This window comes from Lepisma saccharinum, chromosome 1 (assembly GCF_977018435.1).
Source record: "Lepisma saccharinum chromosome 1, izLepSacc3.1, whole genome shotgun sequence".
Classification (NCBI taxonomy): Eukaryota; Metazoa; Arthropoda; class Insecta; order Zygentoma; family Lepismatidae; genus Lepisma; species Lepisma saccharinum.
This window is the reverse complement of record NC_139229.1, coordinates 197,347,635-197,373,761: the sequence shown is the minus strand read 5'-3', so window position 1 is coordinate 197,373,761 and position 26,127 is coordinate 197,347,635. Positions and strand designations below refer to the sequence as shown.

The window sequence follows — 26,127 nt, the reverse complement described above, 5'->3', positions numbered from 1 at the left end:
GAATGGAATGCCATTTCATCTCAGGTTACTGCAGATCTGGTAAAATCTGTAACAGACAGGCTCCAGGCAGTGATTCGTGCCAAAGGAAATCCAACAAAATATTAAATCCTTGTGTTTTTTGCAGAAAATATGGACAAGAATGGCAAGTGTCCAAAGACTTTTTGTGTTCAAAATATGTGATATTTTCGTTAGATTTGTTTATAGATGGTTTCTTTTTTATATTTTGTATTTTCCTGTTGTATCAGATAAACACGTATATGAGGTAGAATAATGTGGTTTTCATTCCACTCGCCTACCTGCACCCACAACCCTGAGCGGATCCTTTGTTTACGTACCATCAATGGTGTCCAAACACTTTTTACACTCACTGTATGCACAAACAGTACAAACTGAGAAATATGATCATTATATTAAACCAAGTATGATCCCAAATTGGACAATTATCAAGTTTTTAAACTCTACTTCATTCTTTATTATATTTTTCTCGGTAATTGTATAGAACAATGCTTTATTGTAATTTACAAACTCCATGTTTTAAAATAGATTTTCTACTGTAATATGAGCGCCAGATTTTCGCAAGCAGTTTGGTCTAGTCAAGCCTCATATTCACATCACAAATTTATTTTCAAATTTCGGACATTATATCTCATATGCACACAAATATTCGCAATAAAAATAATCGAAAATCACCAGTGGTTTACTTTAGGTTCAAGCTTCCATTGTTGTTAGAGTGTTTCTTCCCAAGGAACAAAGAAACTTCATTCATTTGTAAAGTACATATATTGCATGCTATAGTTATACAATATGCATATGTTGACGTAGAGGCTCTGCAATTATCAGATGGCGTTACTTTCCTTTCTTTGCTCCACTCTGTTCTACAAGCACGCCTTCCACATACTGGCAGCCGACTATTTCATCGCTAAGGTAATATTTCACATGAATATAATAGTCCCCTTCGAAGCTTTTCAACTTCAAACTCTCCTGCATGTTCTTCACTATCTCAAGCTGACCTCCAGTTGACCTGTACGTACCCTGTAAGAAATTCAAAACCACAATTTATTGATTATGTCATGGAATATTTACTACACCAGGATACACTGATGGAAGCACTACCGTTATAGGACTAAAGAATGGGAAAAGTTCAACTTTCACTGTAACTCTTGTCCAGTCTTACGGTAGCCGTCGTAAATGCTGACAAAGGAAGTGGGGAGTGGGGAAGCGACAAATCCAGCGCGATAAGAAACGCAGCAGCCTGTAGAACGAGGTGCGCGCAGTACCTCCTCCCGCGACGTTGTAGCTCTTGACGTCACCGCTGTTCTCTTGTTGGTCTGCGGCATATTCCCCGCTCCCCACTTTTCCTGCCAGCATGTAGGTTGCACGCCGTAAGCCTAGACAAGACCTATAGTTCAATAATATTACAATGTTTAGTACACTGGCGAACTTTAAAAAAAGGTCTCCCTCCTCTTAGTTAGATTGGAAGGTAGTTGGAAACACTTCATTACTCCTGTCTTGGATAAGAAAGTGTGGGAAGGCAGTTGCAGACAAGGCCATCACTACCTTATGCGCACGTAAACTTGTTTCCGGAAAGCTTTCTGTTGGAGTCTTATCAGGCATGATCTGGGCAGTTTGTGGAAGATTTTTGTGTTCCTACCCCCCCCCCCTCTCTGTGTATGTGTGTGTGCGTGCGCATGCGCGCACGCCGACACCCGTTTCTTTTTAAGTTTGGCGTATTTTTATTGCATCGACTAATTGCTGTTATGGCTGGGAATGAACCAGGTTAGCAATGGGCAAATAAAAAAGTATAAAAAATACCATCCTAGCATGAGTAGTTAGTAGTAGTAAAGATTAGGTAAAGTTCCTCGTGCGTATAGCAACGTGCCATGAAGGCACATTTAAGGGATGTGGTAGTAGGGCACCGCATATTCTCGAGCTAGGCCATTTTGGAGGTGATACGATCAGCACCACGCTCCAGCCGCCTTTTTTTCGCCAGGGTTGTAGTAGAAATGAGCAAATAGAAATGTTTTGCATTTTCATCCTTATCTATGTGATTACTCAAAAGCGGAAGAAAAGCGAAGTAAAAATAATAAATCAATTGGTCATATTGTCCCTGCGTTTTTCAATATTTCTTCCTGAACAAAAATTAATGTTTCACCGATGTAATGCATCACTATAGTCATGTGAATTATTATTTTCCGTCATCATAGTGTGCTTAATCATTCCTTAAAGCATAGAGTTTAACGCTGTTGTCCTTAGTGTAAACGATCTTAACTGTGTGGAAGTTTTTATGTAGGCAAAAAAATGGTTAAGAGTAAATCCCAATTGATTGATAGAAATTTAAAATATTATAACTCTGACGTGACGCATATTAACTGTTCTTAGTTCGCTGTCAAGGAACGATTTCTCCTAACTAAAAAAGATTCCGGCTTCCGTGGTAGAGTGGATAACACAGCTTGCTTATACACCGCCTTGGCATTGTGTTCGTTCGGTGTTCATTGTAACTGTCCCTTCATCAATTTCATCTTTTCATCGCTCATCCTCATCGTCGCGTTTAGCCAAAAGTGCAGAAAAGCGAAGTAAAATAATCCAAATCAAACATAAATAAGAAGCTGAAGAAAAAAATATTCCATTACCAAAAATAAAATATATAAATATACAGTAATTACTTTGTTGACACTGCAGTTTTTTTGGCAGTGTGTAGCTGTCTTAGGGTCGTATGTTCGAATTAGCTGACCTCAAAATATACGAAGAGTGAACGATTAATGGAAATGGGGATGCACATTTCTATTACTTTAGTAAGCGTTCAGTCGTAAATCCTGTGGACACTGTGATTTTCGTGTAAGGAAGGGTTCCTGGGACATCAACTAGGTTGACGTTTTCTTATAATATTTCTCTCAACAAGTGCAACAAATGTTTATGGTCATGGAAATTATTTATACAATTTGTTTGAGTAACGTCGTTTTCTACCTCTTGAAATTAATGGTGACTCGAGATGAAAAGACACACGTGGCAGATTGTAACGTGCTTGTAAGTAAGGCATGTTTGCCCCATCACATCTATGTTATCAATTGGTCAATCATTCTCATCGCCACGGATTAACCAAGAGGCAAAAAGGAAACATAATATATCCTAAATTGAAAAAAATACAGAAAAGGGGCAAGGAAATGCACATATCGTGCCGAGTCGAGGTTGCGTGTTGCAAGACGAAAATGTGTAACTATTATCGCAAGAGCACGTTCAATTATATTAGGGCAGAACCATATATCACACAATACAGGTGAAATTGTTGTAGGTTGACATGAACTGTTAATCTGCATAAACTCTTAAAATACTCTAATATCAGGTTTTTTGTTCCACTTATTATTTCAATTTTGAGGGTCTTCATGACCGAGTGCTTTGCATACTGCTCTATGAAACCGGAGACCCTATGTTCGATTGATTGATTGATTGACTTGCTTTATTTTACTTCGTTTTATTTTTATAATTGTTTCAGAGCTAATGACAAAAGAGAGAAAAGAAACGAAAAAATAAACAACCTATTTTCATTCATGAAGGAAATAAATCGCCAGCTCAGAACCTGATTTCTTGAAAGTTCAAAATAGACAACAAATATTTCTTCTGAGGCCGAATGACCACAGAAAGTAATGCTGTGCTAATTCCTTGATGACGCATGGTTAACATTGCTCTTCTGACAGCTGTGCAGCTCTTCCTTATCTTGCATAGAGTTTCGGCATTGACGCTGGAGTGTTTCCAATTCAATATTGGTTTTGGTTTGTTGCTTCCAATCTAACTAAGAGGAGGGAGACCTTTTTTTAAAGTTCACCAGTGTACAATACAGTATATCCAGGATAAAATTCCGTTTTTCAAAAACTCGTATCGTCGGAACGAGACGTAAAAAACTGAAAAAAATTATTAAGAAAATTGTTGTTTCCCTTTATGGCCTCTATACGCCATGAAAGATAGTGGATACATGGTGTAGATGTTGTTTATACTCTTAGTCCAAGCAAACTAAAGCAATTTTCCCTCAAACCTGGGCAAAATTGCTTCAGAAGCTCTTTTAACAATTTCTAGCTCAGAAATCTTTTGCTGAATAACATATCCAAAATCAGACAAAATCGGACCAAGGGAAAACTCCTAAAAACGGATTTCAAAATGGGCGACTGGCTACTGTGAATTTCCTAATATTTTATGTTTCTTTGTGAGATTTTTTTATTATTTTGTGTGTATTATTACTTACAATTTGTTTTTAATTGTTGTGTCAAATTGTATTTTGCCTTTTAAGAACGGAAATCTCTAAATTGTACACGATTTGTGAGAAAATATTGGACAATGGACAAGAGGTAGTTAAAATATGATCACCACGAATGACCAGCATTGCATTTAACTGGATAAATGCTGATAGAACCGGCTCGTCGACCATTTGCGGTTGCAAGCTATGCTGAAGATTTTCTCCATCATTGCAGCAGCCAGATATCACAATTACCTCAAGGTCCTATTCTTGTAATTGCAGAAAATATTGTTTGTTGTCTAAAAATCCAACCGTGTAGAAAATGTTCCTGGGAGTTAAATTTGAGACAAGATGAAGTGACAGATCATGGGATACCCCACCAGGTATCGAATCCGGGAACCTGCGTTAGACTCGGATCAGACCTCGTAATGGAACAAGTACACTGCAAAGCAAGGGAGGACTGACACAAGGAAGTGGATTTACAGGAATCAGAAGGCAACATGGCTGTTTTCCATACATCTGTGTTCTACTTAGGTTAGGTGGCAGAACAGTCGCAGGCTGAAACTCGCCCTTAAATAAAGAATATTTTAATTGAATTGGAATGAACTTAGCAATGCAAGAATATACTAGAGTTTTGTTGAAGAGTAGTGAACAATACAATCAAGTGCAAGAAGGTAGACAAAAATGGGAACATAATGATATTAAGAAAACAGTCGAACAACTGGAATCCATATCCCCTTTCCATTTTGACTCAAGTTTCTACAACACTATAGTACAGCAGTCACAGCTGATCAAGGAGTGAGTTGCAATACTCAAATACACCAACAAACTACGAATGGAAGAAGTTCAGTGTACCAGTCAGTGCGTTTTGGATAGTGGATCTATCTACATTGAGTTCCATTGCATAACAATGAAACACACAAGAATACTGAAACGGAAGGGCTATCGTTGTTACTGATGGCTACAGTGGCTTTCCTACGACGAAGGGCATGACCCTCAAAAGATTCTCCATCAAGATCAGTAGGAATGTTATTTCAGCGCCAGCGAAAATAATAATTAGCCTAGCTAATGAAAACAACCAAGCAATTATTTCCCTTATACGAGGGTCACAATTTATATTTTGAGCCTTGGCAACACTGATTGAAGTTAGGCGCGATTTGACGTTTGCACGGAATCGTCTGGCATTATTGACCATAACGTACTTCAAATGTTTTGTCAATAGCTTCATTTGTGTTGTTTATGTTGACTTGGAGATTGCGCGACAACAATAAAATGGAATTAACTCGTGAACATTTTCGTGCGATGATTTTTTACGATTTTCGACGTGGATTATCAAGACAAGAGTGCATCGATCAACTTACTTCCACATTTGGCGATGAAGCCCCATCCTTTGCCACTGTGAAACGCTGGTATAACGAATTTAATCGTGGCCGCCATTCGCTCACCGACGAGATTCGCGAAGGTCGTCCAAAATCAGTTGTTGTTCAAGAAAACATTGATGCTGTGCAAAACCTAATACTGCAAGATCGTCATGTGACATACTGTGAGATTGAGGCAACCATAGGCATTAGTTCCACCAGCATATATAAAATATTACATGATCATTTAGCTGTGAGAAAGGTATGTTCTCGTTGGATCCCACACAATTTGACAAAAACTCAAAAAGACGCTCGCGTCAATTGGTGCAAACAAATGCTCAATAAATACAATCGTGATGCTTCAAAAGACGTATATAAGATTGTAACATTGGATATATGCATATGAGCCGGAACGTAAACAGCAGTGGACTGTATGGGTGCTTCAATATGAACCCAATCCAACAAAAGTTGTTCGCGCTCGAAGCACATCGATACAAATGGTCGCCTGTTTTTTCGGGAAAACTGGTCATGTGGCAACTGTGCCTTTACAGGAACGTAGAACGGTCAACTCTGAATGGTACACAACAATTTGTTTGCCAGAGGTCTTCGGTCAAATACGGAAAACAAACAAACGCCGTCGGATCATTCTTCATTGCGTGGACAACGATTTTCGTCGGCGGAAGACGCCGTTGATGCGTTAAAAAACCATATTATGGAGGTGTCTCAAGAAGATTGGAAAAACTGCTTTGACAAATGATTCGAACGAATGCAAAAGTGTATTGACCATAAAGGAGAATACTTCGAAAAACAATAAAGCAGTTTTCAATGCCAAATTCCTGTGTTTTCATTGTTAGGCTCAAAATATAAATAGTGACCCTCGTATGTGAGATGTTGAAGAAGCACCGGTGTGCTATGTGCAACGCAGGTGAGAACGACATGCGGACATCATTCCTGCTGCAGTTCTCATCATCATAAAATGCAAGTATTTGTACATAATTAATAGAGGGAACAGGCCGACTCGCTTCCGTACCATGCCAAGGACAATGGTTTCGAGTCGTACTATTGCGGACATAAGGCGAAGACCCCAATACTGTCTTCAATATCCTCGGAATTCAATCATTGTTGGGTCGTAACATCCGCAAGCTACTCCTGTTTCTGTATGTTTTCACGGGCTCTAATACCACACCCGGAATTTTTCTGGCCTCTCCGATGGCGTAGTGACAACATCCGGGGCCTTGTATTCAAGGGGTTCCGGGTTTGATACCTATTGGAAGCAAGTACTGATTAGGATCCCACTTTAATCTTCATGTACAGTCCTGATTAGCGTATCTGTGAATAAAGTGGACCCAAAACAAAAGCTCAAAACAACATCCCGAATGTGTTCAATTGGGAAATCGTCAGCATTAGACAAACTGTTGAAGGTAACTGAGCTCCGTTCAGCTGCAAATTCAGTTTGTTTACATTCTATCAACATTCCAGATATTGAAGCCGTTGGAAGAAAAGAAATGCTTCTGTTGTATGACTGCAAGCGAACTATGTCGTCGAATGTTAATTGAAAAGATAACTGCAGATACATCGTTTGTTACACCTAAGTGTTTGTCACCTACCGATTCTACCACAAAGTACCATATATTTCGCACACACTTTCAAACAATAATCTGGATGTATACAGCAGAGAGGATCAAGGCAGAAGGGTGGGGTTGATATGTAAAGAATAATTCCTGCTATAGCTGTACACCCACTAAATCCAGATTTCCTACTTAAGATAATTTGCTGTTCCGGTACGGCGAACTTTGATCATACTTCCCGATGTCGATGCAAACGTAGTCGATTGTCCTCTTTAACAGTTCGTAGCGAGTGGTTGCAATAATATGATGACAGTCACTAGCGTACGCAGGATTTTTTTTAGGGGGAGGGAGGGTTGGAATTGTAAAAATAGTTATTCCCTACGTTCTACTGTAGTTTGGGGGGGTGACAATAAAATACTTTGAATATTTGTAACTTTCACTGAAAATTGTAATATGAGGTATTATTTAAGAGGGATTTGCATTTAGCACTTTGGTTTTCCTAAGTTATTTGCTGCTAGCATTGATTTTTTTTTTCTCAAAAGTTCGGGAGTTACTGTAGTCCCCCCCCCCCACCACCACCACCACATGTGTACGCCAGTGTTTACACTGATGAAGACAATCAATTAAACTTAGAACATCATTGGAAGTTGACTTTATAGTTAAGAGAACATTAAAAATAAATTCGAAGTAATTGTTATTTTCTCGATTTCCAACTTCTACAAATAATTTTTAATAGTTTCAGTTTAAAAATTATTAAATGCAAATAAAAGCATTATATCTCTCTATAATCGTAAATTACTTTATTTTTGTCTTGAATAGAAAACGGCCAGTCCGCCATTTTGAAATCCGTTTTTGGATGGTTTCCCGTGGTCCGATCTTGTCTGATTTTGGATATGTTATTCATCTGTGCTAGAAACTCTTTAAAAACCTTCTGAAGCAATTTTGCCCAGGTCAAAGTGTAAATTGACTGGACTATATGTAGTTCGAGAAGAGACCGGTCGGGACTTACTCTTTGAGACCAAAACGAGAACGAGACGGACGTTTATAAACGCAGACGAATTTGAGAACGTACACAGACATTAACAACTCGAGACGAGGCGAGACACAGCCAAGTTTTCTATCAATATCATCCCTATATAAACTATCTACCTCAATGTTAATGTGTGAATTTACGGGTAAAAACATATAACTTAATTCATACATATATACAGGGTGTCCATAAAAGAACTCAAACTAAGGAAAAAGTAAATGTTGAAGGTAATGTTATCAAGTTTTGTTTACAATTTAGTAAATTTCAATGTGCGCCCCGTTTGTAGCACCGCACACATCCAAACGATGTGACTGACCAGCATGTCTAGGGTGATGGTTGCCACAGAAGCGATAATTTTTTGCCTTAGGTGGTTGACATCTTGAATTTTCTCCGCATAAACCATGTTCTTCACATGTCCCCATAGGAAAAAGTCTAAGGGAGGAAGTGAAGGGTCTAAAAACTCGGTCATGCATAAGACCGCACCAAACATTCAACTTGGGCGAGTCACGTTGATGCTCAATGAACTCATGAGGCGGTCGTGAGCCCCAAATGCGACAATTGTGTCGGTTAACAGTACCCTCCCTCCCCCTAAAAAAAATCCTGCGTATGCTAGTGACTGTCATCATATTATGATGACACGAAATGTGGCTTCATCGGTAAAACTAACATCGTTTAGAAAATCATTGTTTTCGTCAATCTTGTTCAGCATAGAAACAGCAAACTGTGATCTCTTAGTCTTGTCTGTAGGCTTAATTTCATGCAAAAATTGTACCTTGCAAGCTGCTAGACGAAGCCTCTTGTGCACCACTTTATGAACAGTCGATCTTGGTATCCCCAACTGAAGACTGCGTCGTGTCAAGGATTTGTTGGGGCTTTGTACACATGAAGTGCGAATTCTTTCCACGTCCTCTTCAGAAACACACGGCCTACCTGGCGACTTTTGTTTCAGAACACTTCCAGTTTCCTTAAACGCCTTAAGCCATTAAGAAAGTCCCTCGTAAGAGCACTAGTTGCCTAACATGAAGGAAAAAATGGGCTATTTTTGCCAACGGACCAATATTCACATTTCCAGGTGCTTAAAATGTTGATTTTTCATGTCTGCAGAAATTTTGTAAAAATCAAAATATGGAAGAAAATGCAGAAAGTCCTTCCTATTCGTCGAAATCAGATCCGCATTGCTGGCGTAACTGTGTGTCCTCCCTACAAATCTGTGCCTGAACTACCTACCCACGCACGCACGTAGGTGTACCATGACTTTACGGATGTTTAAATTGCATCTTGCGTCTGTAAAAGTATTTGAACAATTACAATGAGTTAGTGGCGGCGACTGTGAGCCAAAACTGTGAGGGTGGCAAAGACAGTTTACTTTCTCATGTGTTGTGTGGTTTTAACGCTCACAGCTGGAAAATTGAAATATATTTGTAAAAGTTTGGATATTTGTAAATGTTCTTGCCTAGGCTTCTTTCTGCCCGGTAGCGGGGGAAGCCAACGCGGTTGTTTTCCCTCAACGGCCTTCCTATTTGAAAAGTAACAATAGGGCCTTGCCCCAGTGGTTGGTGGCGGGCCAGTTTGTAGGAGGTATAAATACCGGGGTCCGACTTGTTACTGGACAGATTAGAAATAGTGTTACAGGCTCTCAGTTTCTCAGATACTCAGACAGTTGCCGGCTCTCAGACACTCTCATACTCAGATATAGGACTCGATAGATTGAGACAGTTTCTTATACAGTTGCACAGAGCCAGATGCATGCAGAGAGATACACGAGAGTGAGCGCCGTATGTATAGGGTGCCAAAAAGTAGGGGAACAACACCACACCCCTCCAATCACCACCACTTTCATAAATTATCTTATAAGCATGAACGTTTATGATTCGTTTATTATACTCAGAAAATAGAAATTCACTATACCTTTGGAATTGGACATTTCCGAACATTTAGATTTTCTGCATTTTCGATTATAGCCTCGTAGATTGAACCAGGCTCGAATAATTTATCACATACATCATCCGCTTCAAGATCTGGAAACGTTTCACAGGAAGCCCTTGAACCTACTGGACACTTCTCTATGCTCAAAGTTATCTGAAAAGAAATAGAACATTTCTGCCATTGTCCTACATACTTATATGCATAGCAAAAAACACAGTGCAAATTTCGAAATGAGTAATCAATATAAATTCAACCCTGTCGTTGGGGCAAAGTTTTACAAATAGTAGTAAAAAGCATATTAATTGCATTGGCAATGTTCTAAAGAAACTGCAACGAGAAGCAGTTTCAGAAATAACGGCGCCATTTTCACTAAAAATAACGTGACGATATAATTGTACGCCAATAACTGTTGCTCGCCATAGGCGTACTACATACATCAATATAATAAATAAATCCCAAATATAAACTCAGCTACTTATCTCTTACTGAATTCATGCAAATTTCAATCTCAAAAGTTTGTGTTAAGGCCGTGTCGATGCAAACCCGTACTTGAAGCGAGCATACTTCGAGAATGGTCACCCAAAGCGGTCTGGAAGTCGTAGACTGGAAGTAAAAGTCTTTCGAATTGCACTTCGACTGCAGCGCCAAATACGATCAGTAGATAAAACTGAGGACACGTGGTTCTTCCCGCATTTTAAACACTTGTTTTTCACCATAGAAATCACATAGCATTTTAGAACATTCTTATACATACATTTCCACACATTAGAAAATCTTCAACGCACAACACGCTGGCTTTCTACTTCCGTGATTTCAAACAAATGAACAACGAGTCCACAAGCCATGTGATCAAGCCTACAACGATGCGTTGTCTGCCCTGTAGTCTCTATTGGTCGTGTACTTGGCACTTTCGAACCGTAATAGCTAGGTGACGTCATTTCCGTCAAGACCGTACTTTAAGCCTGCTCTTTCTACCTTTCGGACACAGCCTGAGTTCCGTTCATGTTCAAATAGCCTAATAGGGACTGGACTTGTGGTTCAACGTGGGATTTGAATGTCTGTGCTATGTAACTCTGCCAAACAATCTCGAGACTCCTGAGCTTTACAAACCTAATACCAGGGTTGTAGTCGAGGGTATACTGCGGTACACGCCAAATACCATCTGGCTATTCGTACTCATTAGCATTACTCTCAGGTACAGCGCGTGTACTTTCTACTTTTCTTTATTGATATTTATGTAATTTTGTCATTACTCCATTCAGCGTGCTTCTCCTTTCACGAGATAGGTTACATAATGTTTGGAAGGCTCATATTGCTCAATGTTATTGAATTGTTGTTTTAAGTCTACTTTATGCACATATAGGCTAATCGGGGCTTTACCTACAGTTTAAAGTGAGATCCGAACCACTAAGTGCCTCCACCCGATATCGAACTTGGAGCCCTTGATTGCAAGGCAAGGACGCTATCACTGCGCCATCGGGGAGGCTCTTATTTCTCAATGTAAACAGTGCTGTCTTCAAAGTATTTTCCCCAGGTTTTTCACCTTTAGTGTTATTAGTAGTATTATTAAAGTTATGAACAGTATATAAACACGGCCGGCCCCTGTGATGGAGTGGTTAGTACATTGCGCAACGACACCAGGGGTTCCGGGTTCGAATCCCAGCCTGGGCATGGATATTTGTGAGTGTCCATTTATTGATTTCATCATATCATCACTCATTCCCATCTTCGCAAATTAGCCAAAAGTGGCACAAAGCGAAGTAAAATAAAGCAATTCATTCAATCAGTTTACAAACAATATTAAAAATAAAATAAAATGCAATACAATGCCGTACTGTTTAGCATAAAGTACTACTGTAGCCTTCATATGTAAACATGATTATTAAAATACACGTTATATTTCATTTTGAAAGTCCTCTATTATAACATATCTCCTTCATGAGTGGCTATATCATAATTAACATTATTCTGCCACTAATGGCATTTCTCTTGTAGAAGTTAAATGCTTTCATCCTTATATTTAATGAAAATATAATCCAAAGTTAATGGAATATGGTCTTCTCTTAACATTTCATAAAACTCGTATACCCTCTGAAAATTTTGACGCTACAGCACTGCCTAATATGTATTTTAATCAGTGAAAATTCTTAGCTCGTGGGATGTTTGATCGAGCCTTGGAGCTAGCTGGAGAGTATGCTACTGTGGTTTAATTTCACAAACTATATGAGCAAAACATCAAAGAATGATTTTCCATTAATTTCCAATCTCCAAAAGATGATTAAGATTAAGAAGATAACATTACAATGTTAGATAACCAACATAAGCACATATTCTTCCACGATAATCTTCCTGTGGGCTACTTGAGACAACAAATTAGCTTCTTCTTATCTCCATAAGACATAATCTAACCTGAGATTCCTAGTGCAGCATCACTAGAAGTAATCAAGAAATATCACCCGATACGAAGAGAGTTGAACACTACTTTCAACAGCACCGCCCTCGCACAATGGAAAAATTCAAATAAGTTATGCGCATCTGCATACGCTATTCGTGACGTGGCGCAAAGTACACAAATGACTTGGCAAGGAACGATTACACTAATTCACTGTAAAGATAATTTAATGAAGCGATTGCGTGGGACTGAATCGCTTCTACATGATAGCGACATAATAACATTCACACAACATTCAGGTGTACATTTCTAAATGAAACGTACGTAATGCAGATCTACAGGAACTAACTTCACTTTGTTGTTCTGAAATAAAAAACACTCAAATAAGCTCAAAATTATTAAATGTATGTACAGAACTTTCATCTATGTTATTTTCTTATTGAATTTATATTTTATGTATGAAAATTGAAAATAGAGACGAATAAATGGCTGGGGAACCGTTAAAAATCATGATGTCCTGGTTTATTTAAAGGTACCAGGACATTAAGCGCATACCCACGAATGTATGCGGGTGGAGGTGGTCTTATTTCGGCGTTTCCCCTCTTTTTATTTTGGTTCTGATGCCTTTCCCCCCCCCCTGGAAACTGTCATTCTATTCAAGTCTATACAATGTTACTGTTACATTTGTTACTGTTATCTTTTAAATCCACTTTATGTTAAATTTTAAAATGGGATCTGACCACTGTGCAATGTGCCTCCACCAGGTTTGGAACAAGAGGCGCCTTGAGACAAGGTCTTTTTCACGTTGAGAAGAGGCCAATTGTAGAAAGTCATTGTTGAGAGACTCCATTTATGTTAACACTGTATGCCAATCTGCTTGAAAACAATAACATTATTATTTACCATGAGCTCCAAGGTGGAAAATAACGGGTGATATATTTTCTTTGAAATCTTGTCCTTGCATATGATATGCACATGAACTTCAACTTTTATAGAAAATAAATCGCATCCTGCATCTTCCTTCTGTTGTATACTGCTTGCATCAAAACTTGATTTTCTTTCTTTCAAGTGTGACTGTCACACCACACATGAAAGTTTCATGATGATTTTTCAGTGTCTTTACTTAATTATTTTGCGCATATCCCGCATGCGTTTGAGGGGTGGGCTAACGCTAGGCTCTGGGGGGGGAGGGGGTTAGCCCCTACCTAAGTACGCCCGTGAGTGTGGCTCACACTATGGGTGAATCTCCCTTGGCAAAGATGAGATTTGCATTTGTTGCCTGAGAGGCTTTGATTCTAATGGGGGGGGGGAATCCTGTTATATCACTCCTTTGTTTTGTCGAAAGTTAGAAGTGGAGAGGAATAACCACGGGACCCATTGTAAAGAAGTTTTGACTTTCATGTACTAGTTAATTGAATGAAAGTACACCGGTGCCTATTGGTTCGAAACTGAGAAGCACAAGAATAACATGTTTCGCAAATTTTTAGCCACCAACGCCCACTGCTACGAAGGGCCCAAAATATGTTAATCGACACAAATATGCTGGCTTCAGTCTCACAAGAGTGCATAAGCTTCTAATGATGCACTTTTATGCATCAAAATACACACATAAATGCATAAAAGCGTACTTTTATCAGCTGCTACTCCGTGTGATTCTCTAAGCATTCATCAATTTAGAAAAATAGACACGATCAGGGACGTCGTTAGGGGGGGGCCTGGGGGGGCTTTGGCCCCGGCAGTTGTAACTCTGGCCCCCGCAAACAAAATTTTGATCGATTAAAAATTATCCTAAATTAATACTACATATTATTTTCTGGTAAATTTGTAGCAGAGTTGGAAACACTGTTCCGAAGAAAATCTTCGGAAGCAAATGTAGGACAGCAAAATTCCACCCTTTCCTTGCTTACCAGATTATAACCAAGGTCATAAAATCTGCCTGCTTCGAGGTTATTACCCTTGCCCTAAGTTCCTGGAAACCAGAGATCCGACCCTTTTGTTGCAAATGACCCTCCCAATACAGATGGAATCAAAGACTCCGCCGTGGCCGAGCGGTCAACAGTAGGTGGTCGAGCGACATAGGCTATGGAGAGAGTTCTCCAGTACTGACATTGTTCTGAGAGTTAAAATTGCTGTATGCTTCAGCTTCAGAGCCACAGATTAGCTTTGTGTTCTTGCTTGCGAGGAAGGTCTGCTATCGGGTTCCTACGGTCACTGTGTATTTGTTCGTGTGTGGGAAGAGTTCTAGCGTTGTTGTGCATTTCCATCTTGAATGGATAAATTTATCAAAACCGGATATTTTAAAACTATCTCAAAACATGTGGAAGATGACGGCAATGAAGAGGGTGTTGGTCCAAGTTCTGACGTTCCAAAGTTAGACAAAGCAAGTGAATGTACTAATGTGAAAACAATTACTGATCTTGGGGTAGATAATCCTAGGCAACCACTTTTGCAAAACTATCCAAATACTACGTTCGGAAAGCGAAAGCGGTCGTTTCAAAAACACTGGTTTGCATCTGCGCCGTGGCTAGAATATAGTGTGGAACTTGACACATGCTTTTGTTTTCCATGCCGTAAATTTTGCACAGATTCAGGATATGCAGAATCAAGTTTCAGGAAAATAGGGATTCGCAACTGGAAGAAACCATGTGAAAAAATTAAGGAAAACGAGGAACGTCCTATCATCTAAAGTGCATGGAACTGTGGGCGAATTACAAAGTGAGTACCAATCAGTTTTGTAAAACAATTATGTGTGTGTGTGTGTGTTCGTAGTTTAACTTAAATAATGAAATATGTATATGTCTGTATATCGAGTGTTCAAATTGAAAAAATGCTGAGGAGAAAAGTCATATCAGCTTCTCTTTTCAAATTTTGAGATTTGTACCTAAAACATACGGACTGATGGTTCAAAGTAAATAACACAAATTTTCCAATTAGGTAATGTACAAGAGTTCAGTAATCACAGATGTCGTCTCAGTGGACTTTTATTTCATATCAGAATTATTTTTCTTAGAGGAAGGCAAATTAATCAGGAAATATTTTCTCATCAAATACATATTGTAATTTGCAAACCAACAACAGTATTAATTTTAATGTAAAATTCAGTACAGAAACTGACAATTTATATGCTGATATTAATGTAATATTTACTTGAAGTTGAAAGAAATGATTACGTCAAATTCTTAGCAATAGCAAAATATGATCGAGAATATTTAAGAGGAAAATTCTTTACCTGGTCAGGAGTTAAATTAAAAATTTCAATTTGAACACTGGATGTACTTTGATTTTCGTTTCCTGATTTTACATTACTTTACTGATGTCAAAGATATGCCTGGGTTCGATATCTAGTGGACGCACATAGTGGTTTGGATCCAACTTTAAACTGTACGTCCAGTCCCGATTGGCCTATCTGTGCATGAAGAGGACTTAATACAAAAACTCACGAACTCGAACTTAGATCAATTTGGGACAAAATCGTAATTCGGTAGCTAACGTGCTCAGCCACACAGGCGGCTAGAACTCAATAGATTTTCATTTTGGCTATTGTACCTTTTTTCCTACCTCGCAGGTTAATTTTTACAAGTCGATGTGGATGGATGAATGATGGACGGGTGGAAAGGTGATGGGAGCATAGACAAACAGAATGAGTAACCAATGGCTGGTGGAGGTTTGAACATGGGATCTCTGATTCTGTAGCCCTTTACGCTTACCACTCCGCCACGAACACTGGAATAAATGAAATAAGTAATGCCATTGTTTAGAATGGATGTCGGGGAGAGTGGAAGCCTAACTAATAACAATGTACACTAATGCATTGTTGGCATTGCTAGCAGATGTTAACGGTCTACTGATACCTCACACAACGGAGAAATAATATTTACCTATATTTGCATTGTTTTAAAATTATATATAGCACTGACGAACGAAGGAACAAAGCTAATCTTTATGGTGTAGAGCAGGAATTTCCAAACTTTTTCGTTTCGCCGCGCCATTAGTGTTTCAAGATTTTTTCACGGCGTCCAAATCAGAATGTAGGCCTATCTAATACTTGCTTTGATTGATTGATTGATTGAATTGATGTTTTAAGTCCATTTCATGCACAATAAGGCTAATCGGAACTGGACCTACAGTTTAAAGTGGGATCCGAACCACTATGTGCCTGCACCGGGTAACGAACCCGTGACCCCTTTATTACGCCACCGGGGAGGCCCTATCTAACACTTGTAACGCTCTGTTAGTGTGCATAGGTTGATTTCCTTAAGTTAAAAAATAAACATATATTTCAAATTCAGAAACATTTTTTATGTAAAATGTTCTAAATAAGAACATGTATTTGGAACAATCATATCAATGACTGAATTTCAGTGAAAATATTGGAACATCTTGCGGCGGCCCCGTACGCCTACCAGGGCGCCCCAGGGCACACTTTTGGAACCACTGGTCTAGAGATTACAATTTCTGTAAAACTGAGTCTGAGGTTTGAATCCTGAAGGAGATATTATTTTCTTTCACTATACAATAACTGATCCCATTGTCGTCGTAATCAAAAATAGTTTAAAGTCCATTTTATGCTCAAATAGATTAATTGGAACTGAATTTATAATTTAAATTTGACTCCGACCCATTGTGCAATGCGTCTCCATCGGGACTTGAACCTGGCACTCTTTGGTTACAAGGCAACGTGGTAAACCACACCGAGGAGGTCCGCCGTGGTAAACGTGACGTTATAATAAATATGCAATATAAAGCAAAAACATGAATTTATTCTTAAGAATGTTAAAAAACAACAACAACAAGAAACAGAACATTTGAGTCGCCAATAATATTCTGCATATTACATATCATAATTGTGATGGCGATTTGTAAGTTTTCCTTCATTAATTGCCATTCATGATCGTCAACATTGCGATTAACTAAAAGTAACAGAAAAGCGGCACAACATTTAAAAGAATATAATATACGTAGAATAAAAAAAACATAGGTGTGAAACTGAAAAAGAAAGGTAATAACAAGTTGATATTTACTACCTATTTTTTGTGCTTTTTGAAGTTGTCAAATGTTGTCATTTTTGGCGCCAATTTACCTGTCTATTTAGCTTGCTTTGTGGCTATTATAAACCCTCTCCCTACTGATAACACGAACTCAAGACAGAAATAAACAAGTGTGAAAACACCTACTTCAGTGTCTTTGTGCATGATACTTGCACAAACCATCAACGTTGTTTTGGGAGAATGCAGGGTGCAAGTTAAGAGGTGCACAATTTTCGAAATTGCCGCAAAAAAAGTGGCACGCATCTATTTTTCCTACTACATCTCGAGGCACTGGTGTACACATGGGGGAGCTGATGCGGCTATAACTCTCCCGAAATTTCTGTCTTTGAGCAACTTTCAAAAGGAAGCTTAAATGTGGTTAATTATGAAATATGTTATACTGTCCCTTCCCCTCCCCTCTGAAAAAAAAACCTGCACACGTTAGTGTCTAGAGGAGAGTTACAAATCACTCGCATAATTTAAAGTGCTGTTTGCGCTGGAATACTACTAAATGTACTAGAATTTAAATTTGACAATAATTTCAATGTTAAAAGCGTCATTATTATTATTATTATTATTATTAATGTTTTTATAACGTCCTATTATTGTTATAATTACGTCCCTGCCTAAATTCACAGCCAGAAATAAGACTGATTGATTGATTGAGTTGTTTTAAGTCCACTTTGTGCACAGTAAGGTTAATCGGGACTGGACCTACAGTTTCAAGTGGGATCCGAACCACTATGTGCCTCCACCTGGTATCGAACCCGGGACCCCTTAATTACAAGGGAACGACGGTACCACTGCGCCATCGGGAAGGCCCAGAAATTAGAATAAAACGCGATCTTCTTTCTTCAGGAAAGCAACATCTTGACAGGCGGCCCTAAGACCAGCACAAAGCTTGAATGGAGACAATACAACAAGCTTGTTCAACAAATGTTGGCGAGATGGTTGCGGACAACCAAAGGCGGGCGGCACTGCGTCCCAAATACTCTCTGAACTGCCCGTCATAAAATGTTCCTGCGAGACCCATTTCTAATCTGTGGTCGTCACTGTATGACTAGACCCCTTTGTGTCGAACCTGACAAATTGCAGGGAGCGGTCTTTCTTGCTTTAAGGGATTAAGGGAAGGAAATGGCATTCAAATGGCAGGGAAGACTTATCCCTGGGTTGAGTTATTGTACCCCTGCTGTTTCAGTGCACCGTTTCTGTAAGGCAATACGCAAATACGGTTAAATTTTCCCTTCCCCAGTAAACCTTTGTTTTCGATTCATTCTGCTAGATTTTGCTTCTATCCAGGGTGCCAAGTACCAGAACAGTCCAATGACCTCGCTGCCTTCGAGCAAGCAATAACTTTAGTGAGGAGGTAGGAGGGCTTGGGGAGGGAGGAGGGGCAGATGCAAGAGGACGAAGAAAATGTAGCAGTTTACTTACATGATGACTCGTGAAAGTATTTGTTATTGCCTGTTTGAAAGAATGAAAGGTATGAAATTAGTAATATTTTTCTTGTTCGCTTCCCTTTCAATATAAGCGTTTCTAATAAGTAACAAGTTATAATGGTTACCCCAAAAAACTGTGTATATGTGTGCGTGTGCGTGTATGTAATATGATTTGTTAATGATGACGTACTGGATACCAAATAATGAAAAAAGTAAAGTAATGTCCTCCCCTGTGCTTTTCGCTATGCCATGAAAGCGTATAGGGGTGTGTAGTTAGGGCTCCACACTTTCTTGATCACGGCCGAAGGTGGAGGTGATGTGATCAATCAGCACCACGTCCCTGGCCTCGTTTACCTGCCAGAGTTTCCTCCATGTACCCACTTTATACGTACGACGCTGGGTGGGCACCGGAGCCGCTCGAACAGGTGAAAAAAAATCCCGGTATCCTCCAGAATGAATAGGAAAGATCCTACACAGAATAATTTATCAGTTTAGCACTTCCACAGAGGATATAGTTTCGATAAAAAAGAAGAGGTTGTCATTGAGACAAGCAGAAAGTAAAATACATTAAGGAAAACTGTAAAGTAATAGTTTAATAGTAATTACATAAATTGATTTGCTTACTGAAAATTGTTGAACTCTAATTTTTATTTGACTTCCAGTATTCACATATACGTATATTATATACACTTCTTAGTAGTTTAATATACCAATGCACTATATATGTAGCAATATTATAATGTAATATAATATTATATATATATATATCTGTGGTGTGTGTGTGTGTGTGTACATTACACACACAGAGTTTTTTACCTTTACTGTCTGGAAATATTTACATAGGAACAAATTTCATATTTGGCCCCCCCGAACTGATCAACCTAGCTACGTCCCTGGACACGATTATTTCAAAGAAGCCCAAATTGTGCATCAACTGAGCACTCCAAGTTCTGAGTGTAGAAGGTTCGCAGTACTTATAAGAACAAGCCCAATAATTAGAACCTTAAAACTAGCATTTTTAGCATTCTGCACACCGTTGGGTAGTAGCAGGTGAGTGTATTCGTAGAATACACCTGTAGAAAGGGGAGGTGGTTTGGCAAGTGCGAAAAACAGAAGTGAACCACATTTACACATGAACAACCTTTTAAGACTAAACAAAGACATTTTCGAAAATTTCTCTCATTTGAGAAGAAAACTCCTTATTATACTTCAGTTTCTGAAAAATCACACCTCTTTAGAATTCCTTGTAGAGCACTTTAGTGAAATTTGCGTTTAAATTGCTTAACTGTGGTTTAGATACCTGTGAAAGAAAACAGGCTTAGAGTGTCACGAAACTATGGGGGGCTATTCACCGGATGTTCACATTTCTGTGCTTCCTTGGCGCTGGCGGGAACTTTACTTCCGGTTTTCAATAGTACGGAGTTCGAAGGTGTAAAGGCACTCTTTTAAGAAAAGGCAACAATCATTGTGTGTCTTGTGGCTACGACACAAGGTTGGGAACAAATACTTTTTCTCGGGTATCTATACATAGTTTTCAGACAGATCCGATACGAAAAAATCAGTGAATTCAGGCAGCAAAGCGAAAAGACTGGACACAAACACGAGGGAATAGGCTCTATAGTCGACACTACATCACCGGAGTAATTCAAATGAAAATGTTTACGTGTTTCGAAAATCATAATCGTCTAACGCACATGTGTTGCCTATATTTAAAAATTGAAACTGTTTATAATCATCCAGAATTCTAAAAAATATAATTTAATGTAATCAATGTAAACTTTTCTTTTCTTGAACGACACTTGTAAAAGTTAGTAATAATATACAATAACTGTGCATTTCAGTATTGTAACTGTTGTGCTGGATATGCACTCGAATAACATTAATAAATAAATAACCTAATAATAATAAATTTCGAATAAAATCAGTTTATTTCATTAGTTTAGTAATTATTTATTATATGACATTTACAACAGTTGTAATTATTATTATTATTATTATTATTATTTCTACTATTCTACTTTTATTACTGGCCTTTACCCCCTACAAAAATTTCTGACGACGCTCTCTCTAAGCCATATGATAAAACTAAGCTAAAATTAAAGGGGCTGTGTTTGATTATACATTGTCGAAAATTATACATTCTACTGTTGTAAAATTGAAGTAATTCAATGTTTATAATTTATGTAAGCTTTATTTCAACCTGCAGAAGTCTTAACACGGAACTGTTTGTAGAAGATCAACATTGCCTTAGAAGAGACTACTAGTTTTCCGTAAATTTTCATCCAAAGGATCAGGGAAATTGCAGGTCTTTTTTTTCTAGGTACCTTTGTCTCTCTAGATCACTCAAAAATTTCAAGTGATCCATTTTGTATCCGATAAATTATATAAGAAAATAAGCTCGGTGACGATCTGTATTCCACTTATTTACTTTGGAAAATTGACCAAACCGGAAGTTCTCCCCCCCCCCAATCTATAATCGAATTGCCTGATCGATTATGTTTTGTTTACTCAGGAATAACTCCCATATGATAAAAGCAACAGCTTAAATCGTTCTTTTTCATGACAGTTTTACGGAAAGCTCGAAAATCGATCGTGTCCTTAACAACTTCCCTTGCTCCAACTCAACATACCTTGAAGGTGTCATCGATATCTCGTTTCAACTCGATAGTGCAGTTGATATCTACCATTTTTCTGGTCTTCATCCATATATCCGTGTTGTAGAAGACAACATCGCTATTCTCGAATCCCTCGCATGGCTCAAATTCGGTAATCATCATTTTCATTTCCTGAAAAGTACAAAAGTATTACGTAATTAACGTAGCGACAAAATTAGTCAAATATGCAAAATACAAATGAACACAGTGGAAGGATTCGATCTTGAAATAAAATTATGTTAGAGACAAAAGAACACATATAGAATTAAATCTAACTCGTCATAGTATGGAGAGGAACAACTATAATCTGTCCCAGGAGTCTGTGGAGCAAGCGAACGGAAACAATTCTCTGCGCAAGTAGTGACTCTAGAGGGCTCGACCAATGAATGAATCAGAGGGAGACGAGACTGCAGCTACCAGCCGTTTGCGCAGCGCGCACTGCTTTGTTCCGCCCGCTCGCCTTTTCTATTGTTATGCCTGGCGTTGCTTCACAGACTACTGGGACGTAGTATAGTACTGTTCACTGGGTGAAGAGGGATACCTTTTAGACTATTAATCTCTATTTGCTACCTTTAATTATGTAGAATTCCGTCATAGTGAAAATGTCATGTCACAATCTACGAATTGTAGGAGAAAATTGAATTAAAATTATAAATACTAGTGTTTAAGTTCGAGTTTTGAGAAGACAGAAGGGAACATTATCAGATTTTCTTATCTTTAAGGTACAAATCAGAACAAGTTGAAAATATAATCTGTATGCGACGGTCATGTCCGTTCGCGTCAAATATCGGTACTTCGGAAACTACGAGAGACATAAAAACATATTTTGTTGTACTGATAGACTTACTATATAATAGATCTTGACAATATAAACCGACTTGATCAGCCTGTCTGTCTGGACATGAGAGACGACAATTGATCAAAGGCGACCTGCCTATATCTCGAAAACTCAAACAATTCAAGCTATCGATATGAAATTTGGTGGGTGGAAAGAACTTAATTTTCTCCTTGATGGGATATTCATCTTCTCTATCGACTCGTCAATTTGTGTGAGCTAGTCAACAATCGAAAGTAATCGATATATAAGGGAAGGTTGCCGAAATTGGACCAGTTTTGTTTTTCCTAATTTATTTCTCTATTAATGACTAATTCGGTTGGCCGCGGTGGCTCAGTCGGTAACGCGTCTGACTACCATGCTAAAGGTCCCGGGTTCGATCCCCGGCCGGTTCAAATCCTGGAACTTTTCTAACGATGGAAGCGGCCCCGGCGCCCACCCAGCGTCGAATAACATGGGTACCTGGGGGAAATCCTGGGGGGTAAAGGCGGTCAGGGGCGTGATGCTGATCACATCACACCCACTCACGACCCGATCAAGAAAGTGTGGGGCGTTACCCCCACACCCCCTATACGCCTTCATGGCGTGGTGCTAAGCACAGGGGAGCACTTTACCTTTTTTAAAAACTTTTTATTAATGACTAATTCGAAATACATATATTTTTAAAGTATAGAATATTTCATCGGATAGTAATAAATTTTAAAATCTATAAGTACTAACATGTATAAAATAAGAAAAAAATAATTGGATAAATGGTCCAAACTGGGAAACCGGTTGCCTAATTTGGACTTACAGTTGCCTAAGTTGGACTTGTTTAAAACTACCCAGTTGAGGTTTCATTTCTACCTGTGGTTTAGTTTTAACACTATGAAATTTTCTGCGTAAAGTAGTTCTTGCTACATTTTGCCGTTCTGCTGAGGTCCGGACTTTTTGTTTTTGTTGTACTTTTTGTTCTCTAATTTCCGGACTGACATTTTGTTCTCTAATTTCATATCACCTGCAGACCATTCTCCATGGCCTTCACCTGCAGGCTTCTTCTTAAACATTGGCATCGGCCCCTGAAATAAAATCATGTCATTATTTAGCCCATATCGCCAGTATGAGCCATACCTTCCGACCTAGCGTCCTCGCCTTGTAATCAAGGGGTTCCGGGATCGATACCCGATGGAGGCACATAGTGTTTCGGATCCCACTTTAAACTGTAGGTCCAGTCCCGATTAGCCTTTCTGTGCATAAAGTGGACTTAAATCAATAATTCAATTCATACCGCCCGACGGAGATCGTTAAGGAAGAAAATGGCTCCTAACCAAACGAACAAACATTACTGTTTGAAAGCCATAGGACATATTGTAGTATATTGAACTGCTATCGTACCTATTTCAACACAGAAAGTCCTAAAAATTAGTCGAGACAGCACGCCTAGAGCTACAACACAAATAAAATTAAATACCTCCTAACAGACTACACTGACAACTAGTACTGTATAGGATGTTGCTACCTTGAGTCAAATCCTGAAAAAAAAAATGGGCCGTACTGCCCGCCGTTCCCCTAAATCACACAACAATATTATTGGTTATAAAATATTGTTAGAATTTCCCCATTCCAATTACATGAACTTTTTCCAGATAAGTCTTCTCTCTCGGTGTCCTTGATAACTACCCTGTACTGTACCTTTACTGGTCACCTAAAAAATAAGTGTCTCGATGTTTTCAGAATACAAATTCGTTTTCGAAATTTCACAGGCAATTCCATTTACACAGACACACTTACTTTTAGATTTTCTCCAACTCCTTCTGCATTAATTCCATCTAGTGCATTAGCACTTGCGAAATATAATACCAGAATTGTAACGTATATACTCATCCTTCCAACTGCGAAAACCAGTTAATGATGCTAGAACTGAAGCTATATAATAAGAGAGCCTTGTGGTAGTATGTTGACAATATTCGGTTTCATATACAGGGATTTTTTTTCCTTTTATGTTAACTTACCACAATGCCGACAGGAAATGGTATTGTTTTGTACAAGAAAACGTAAAAGAAGACACGATTCATAGTGTATCATGCTATTGAATATCGCTGTCATTAGTACATAATTTATCCTCATGTTATTTCGTCACCTGTTCTGTTGCAAATGTCTGATTACCTTAGGATGTTCGGGTGGCGAAATGTACCACAAAAAATATGTTCGATATCAATAGTAGGAGAGAGATTGACGAGGAAGATAATACGTATTATAGAAGCAGGAAGCTTATTGAGATCGACTCAGCATTTCCTTTTGGCCAACGGAATTAGATGCTGTGATTATTCTATTGTTCATTGGATGTCACTATACACCAAAGCATTGACCTACACAAAACTCCACAGAAAAAACTGATCGTAGAGGATGAAGTTTTGCAATATTTATACATCATTAACATTCTTGTAAACCAGAAATAATACGCAATGGAAACATGCAATAGCTACATTTCGATGCTTCGTCCTGTGGCAGGAAGGAAATGAAAAAAAAATGCTATCGAGTAAATAAGGTTCTTATTTAGCCACTATAGTCTTCAAAATGTTACTTCTTAAAAGTAACCGAGAACCATTTTCAAAAGTAACTCTGTCACAGTGCCTTTTTCAAATTTTGTAGTTATTTTGTTCATAGATAGCCTAATCTATGCATCAACTGCAAGCAAACTATTTTTTTCATAACTGATAATGATATACAGGTAAAAGCTATTTTCATAAAACTAGTTTAAGCAAAATATATGTTTGTTAATTACTCGAGCCCGAAAGCAGTGTCATGAGGAATAAATTATACAATCGAATGATCAATTGTTGTAAATTGTATACGATTGGGTGAATTGGTGAGAATTTAAGTCCATTGAAATAAAAAGTATATTTTTCTCATAAGTTCAGTAGTCCAGGCAATCTAAAGCAATTTCCCCTGAAACCTGGGCAAAATTGCTTCAGAAGCTTTTTAGACAATTTCTAGCTCAGGAATCATTGCACATATCCAAACTCAGACAAAATCGGACCATAGGAAAGACCCCAAAAACGAATTTCAAAATGGCGGACTGGCTATTGTGAATTTCCTAACATGCTATGATTACTTGTGAATGATTTTTAATATTTTGTTTATTACTTATAATTTGTGTTTTCTCGTTATGTCAAATTATATTTTGCCTTTTAAGAATGGAAATCTCTAAATTCTGGGTGATTTGTGAGAAAAAAATGGACAATGAACAAGAGGTAGTTAAAATATGATCACTACGAATGACCAGCATTGCATGTAACTTGATAAATGCTAATATAACCTATTCGTGAACGATTTGCAGTTACAAGCTATGGTGAAGATTCTCTCCATCATTGCAGCAGCCAGATATCAGAATTACCTCAAGCTCCTATACCTGTACTTGCAGAAAACGTTGTTTGTCGTCTGAAAATCCAACAGTACAGAAAATGTTCCTGGGAGGTAGACAAGATGAAGTGACAGATTATGGGCGGACTCGGATTGAGTTTCGATTATTTTTTTTAAGTCCACTTTATGCACAGAAAGACTAATTGAAAAATGAAAAAGTGATTTGTACGCCTTCACAAAAAGGCAAATTTGATGGCTTCATGGAAACGTTAACAGCAAATATGGTATTCCCTGACAGCGATGCCTCATGCAACGATGTGGCATACTGCGA

The 26,127-nt window shown here is 38.4% G+C and overlaps 1 protein-coding gene across 1 annotated transcript; it reads right to left on the bottom strand.

Annotated features, from left to right (window-relative positions):
- Positions 1 to 448: 448 nt before the first annotated feature.
- Positions 449 to 24,390, bottom strand: LOC145991097 (uncharacterized). Its single transcript, XM_083126837.1, has 4 exons — positions 24,225 to 24,390; positions 21,596 to 21,751; positions 10,090 to 10,260; positions 449 to 1,032 (listed from the first exon to the last, which is right to left on the bottom strand). The coding sequence occupies exons 1-4, from the start codon at positions 24,315 to 24,317 to the stop codon at positions 847 to 849; spliced, it is 606 nt and encodes a 201-aa protein (XP_082982963.1). The 5' UTR covers positions 24,318 to 24,390; the 3' UTR covers positions 449 to 846.
- Between the last annotated feature and the right edge of the window lie 1,737 nt (positions 24,391 to 26,127).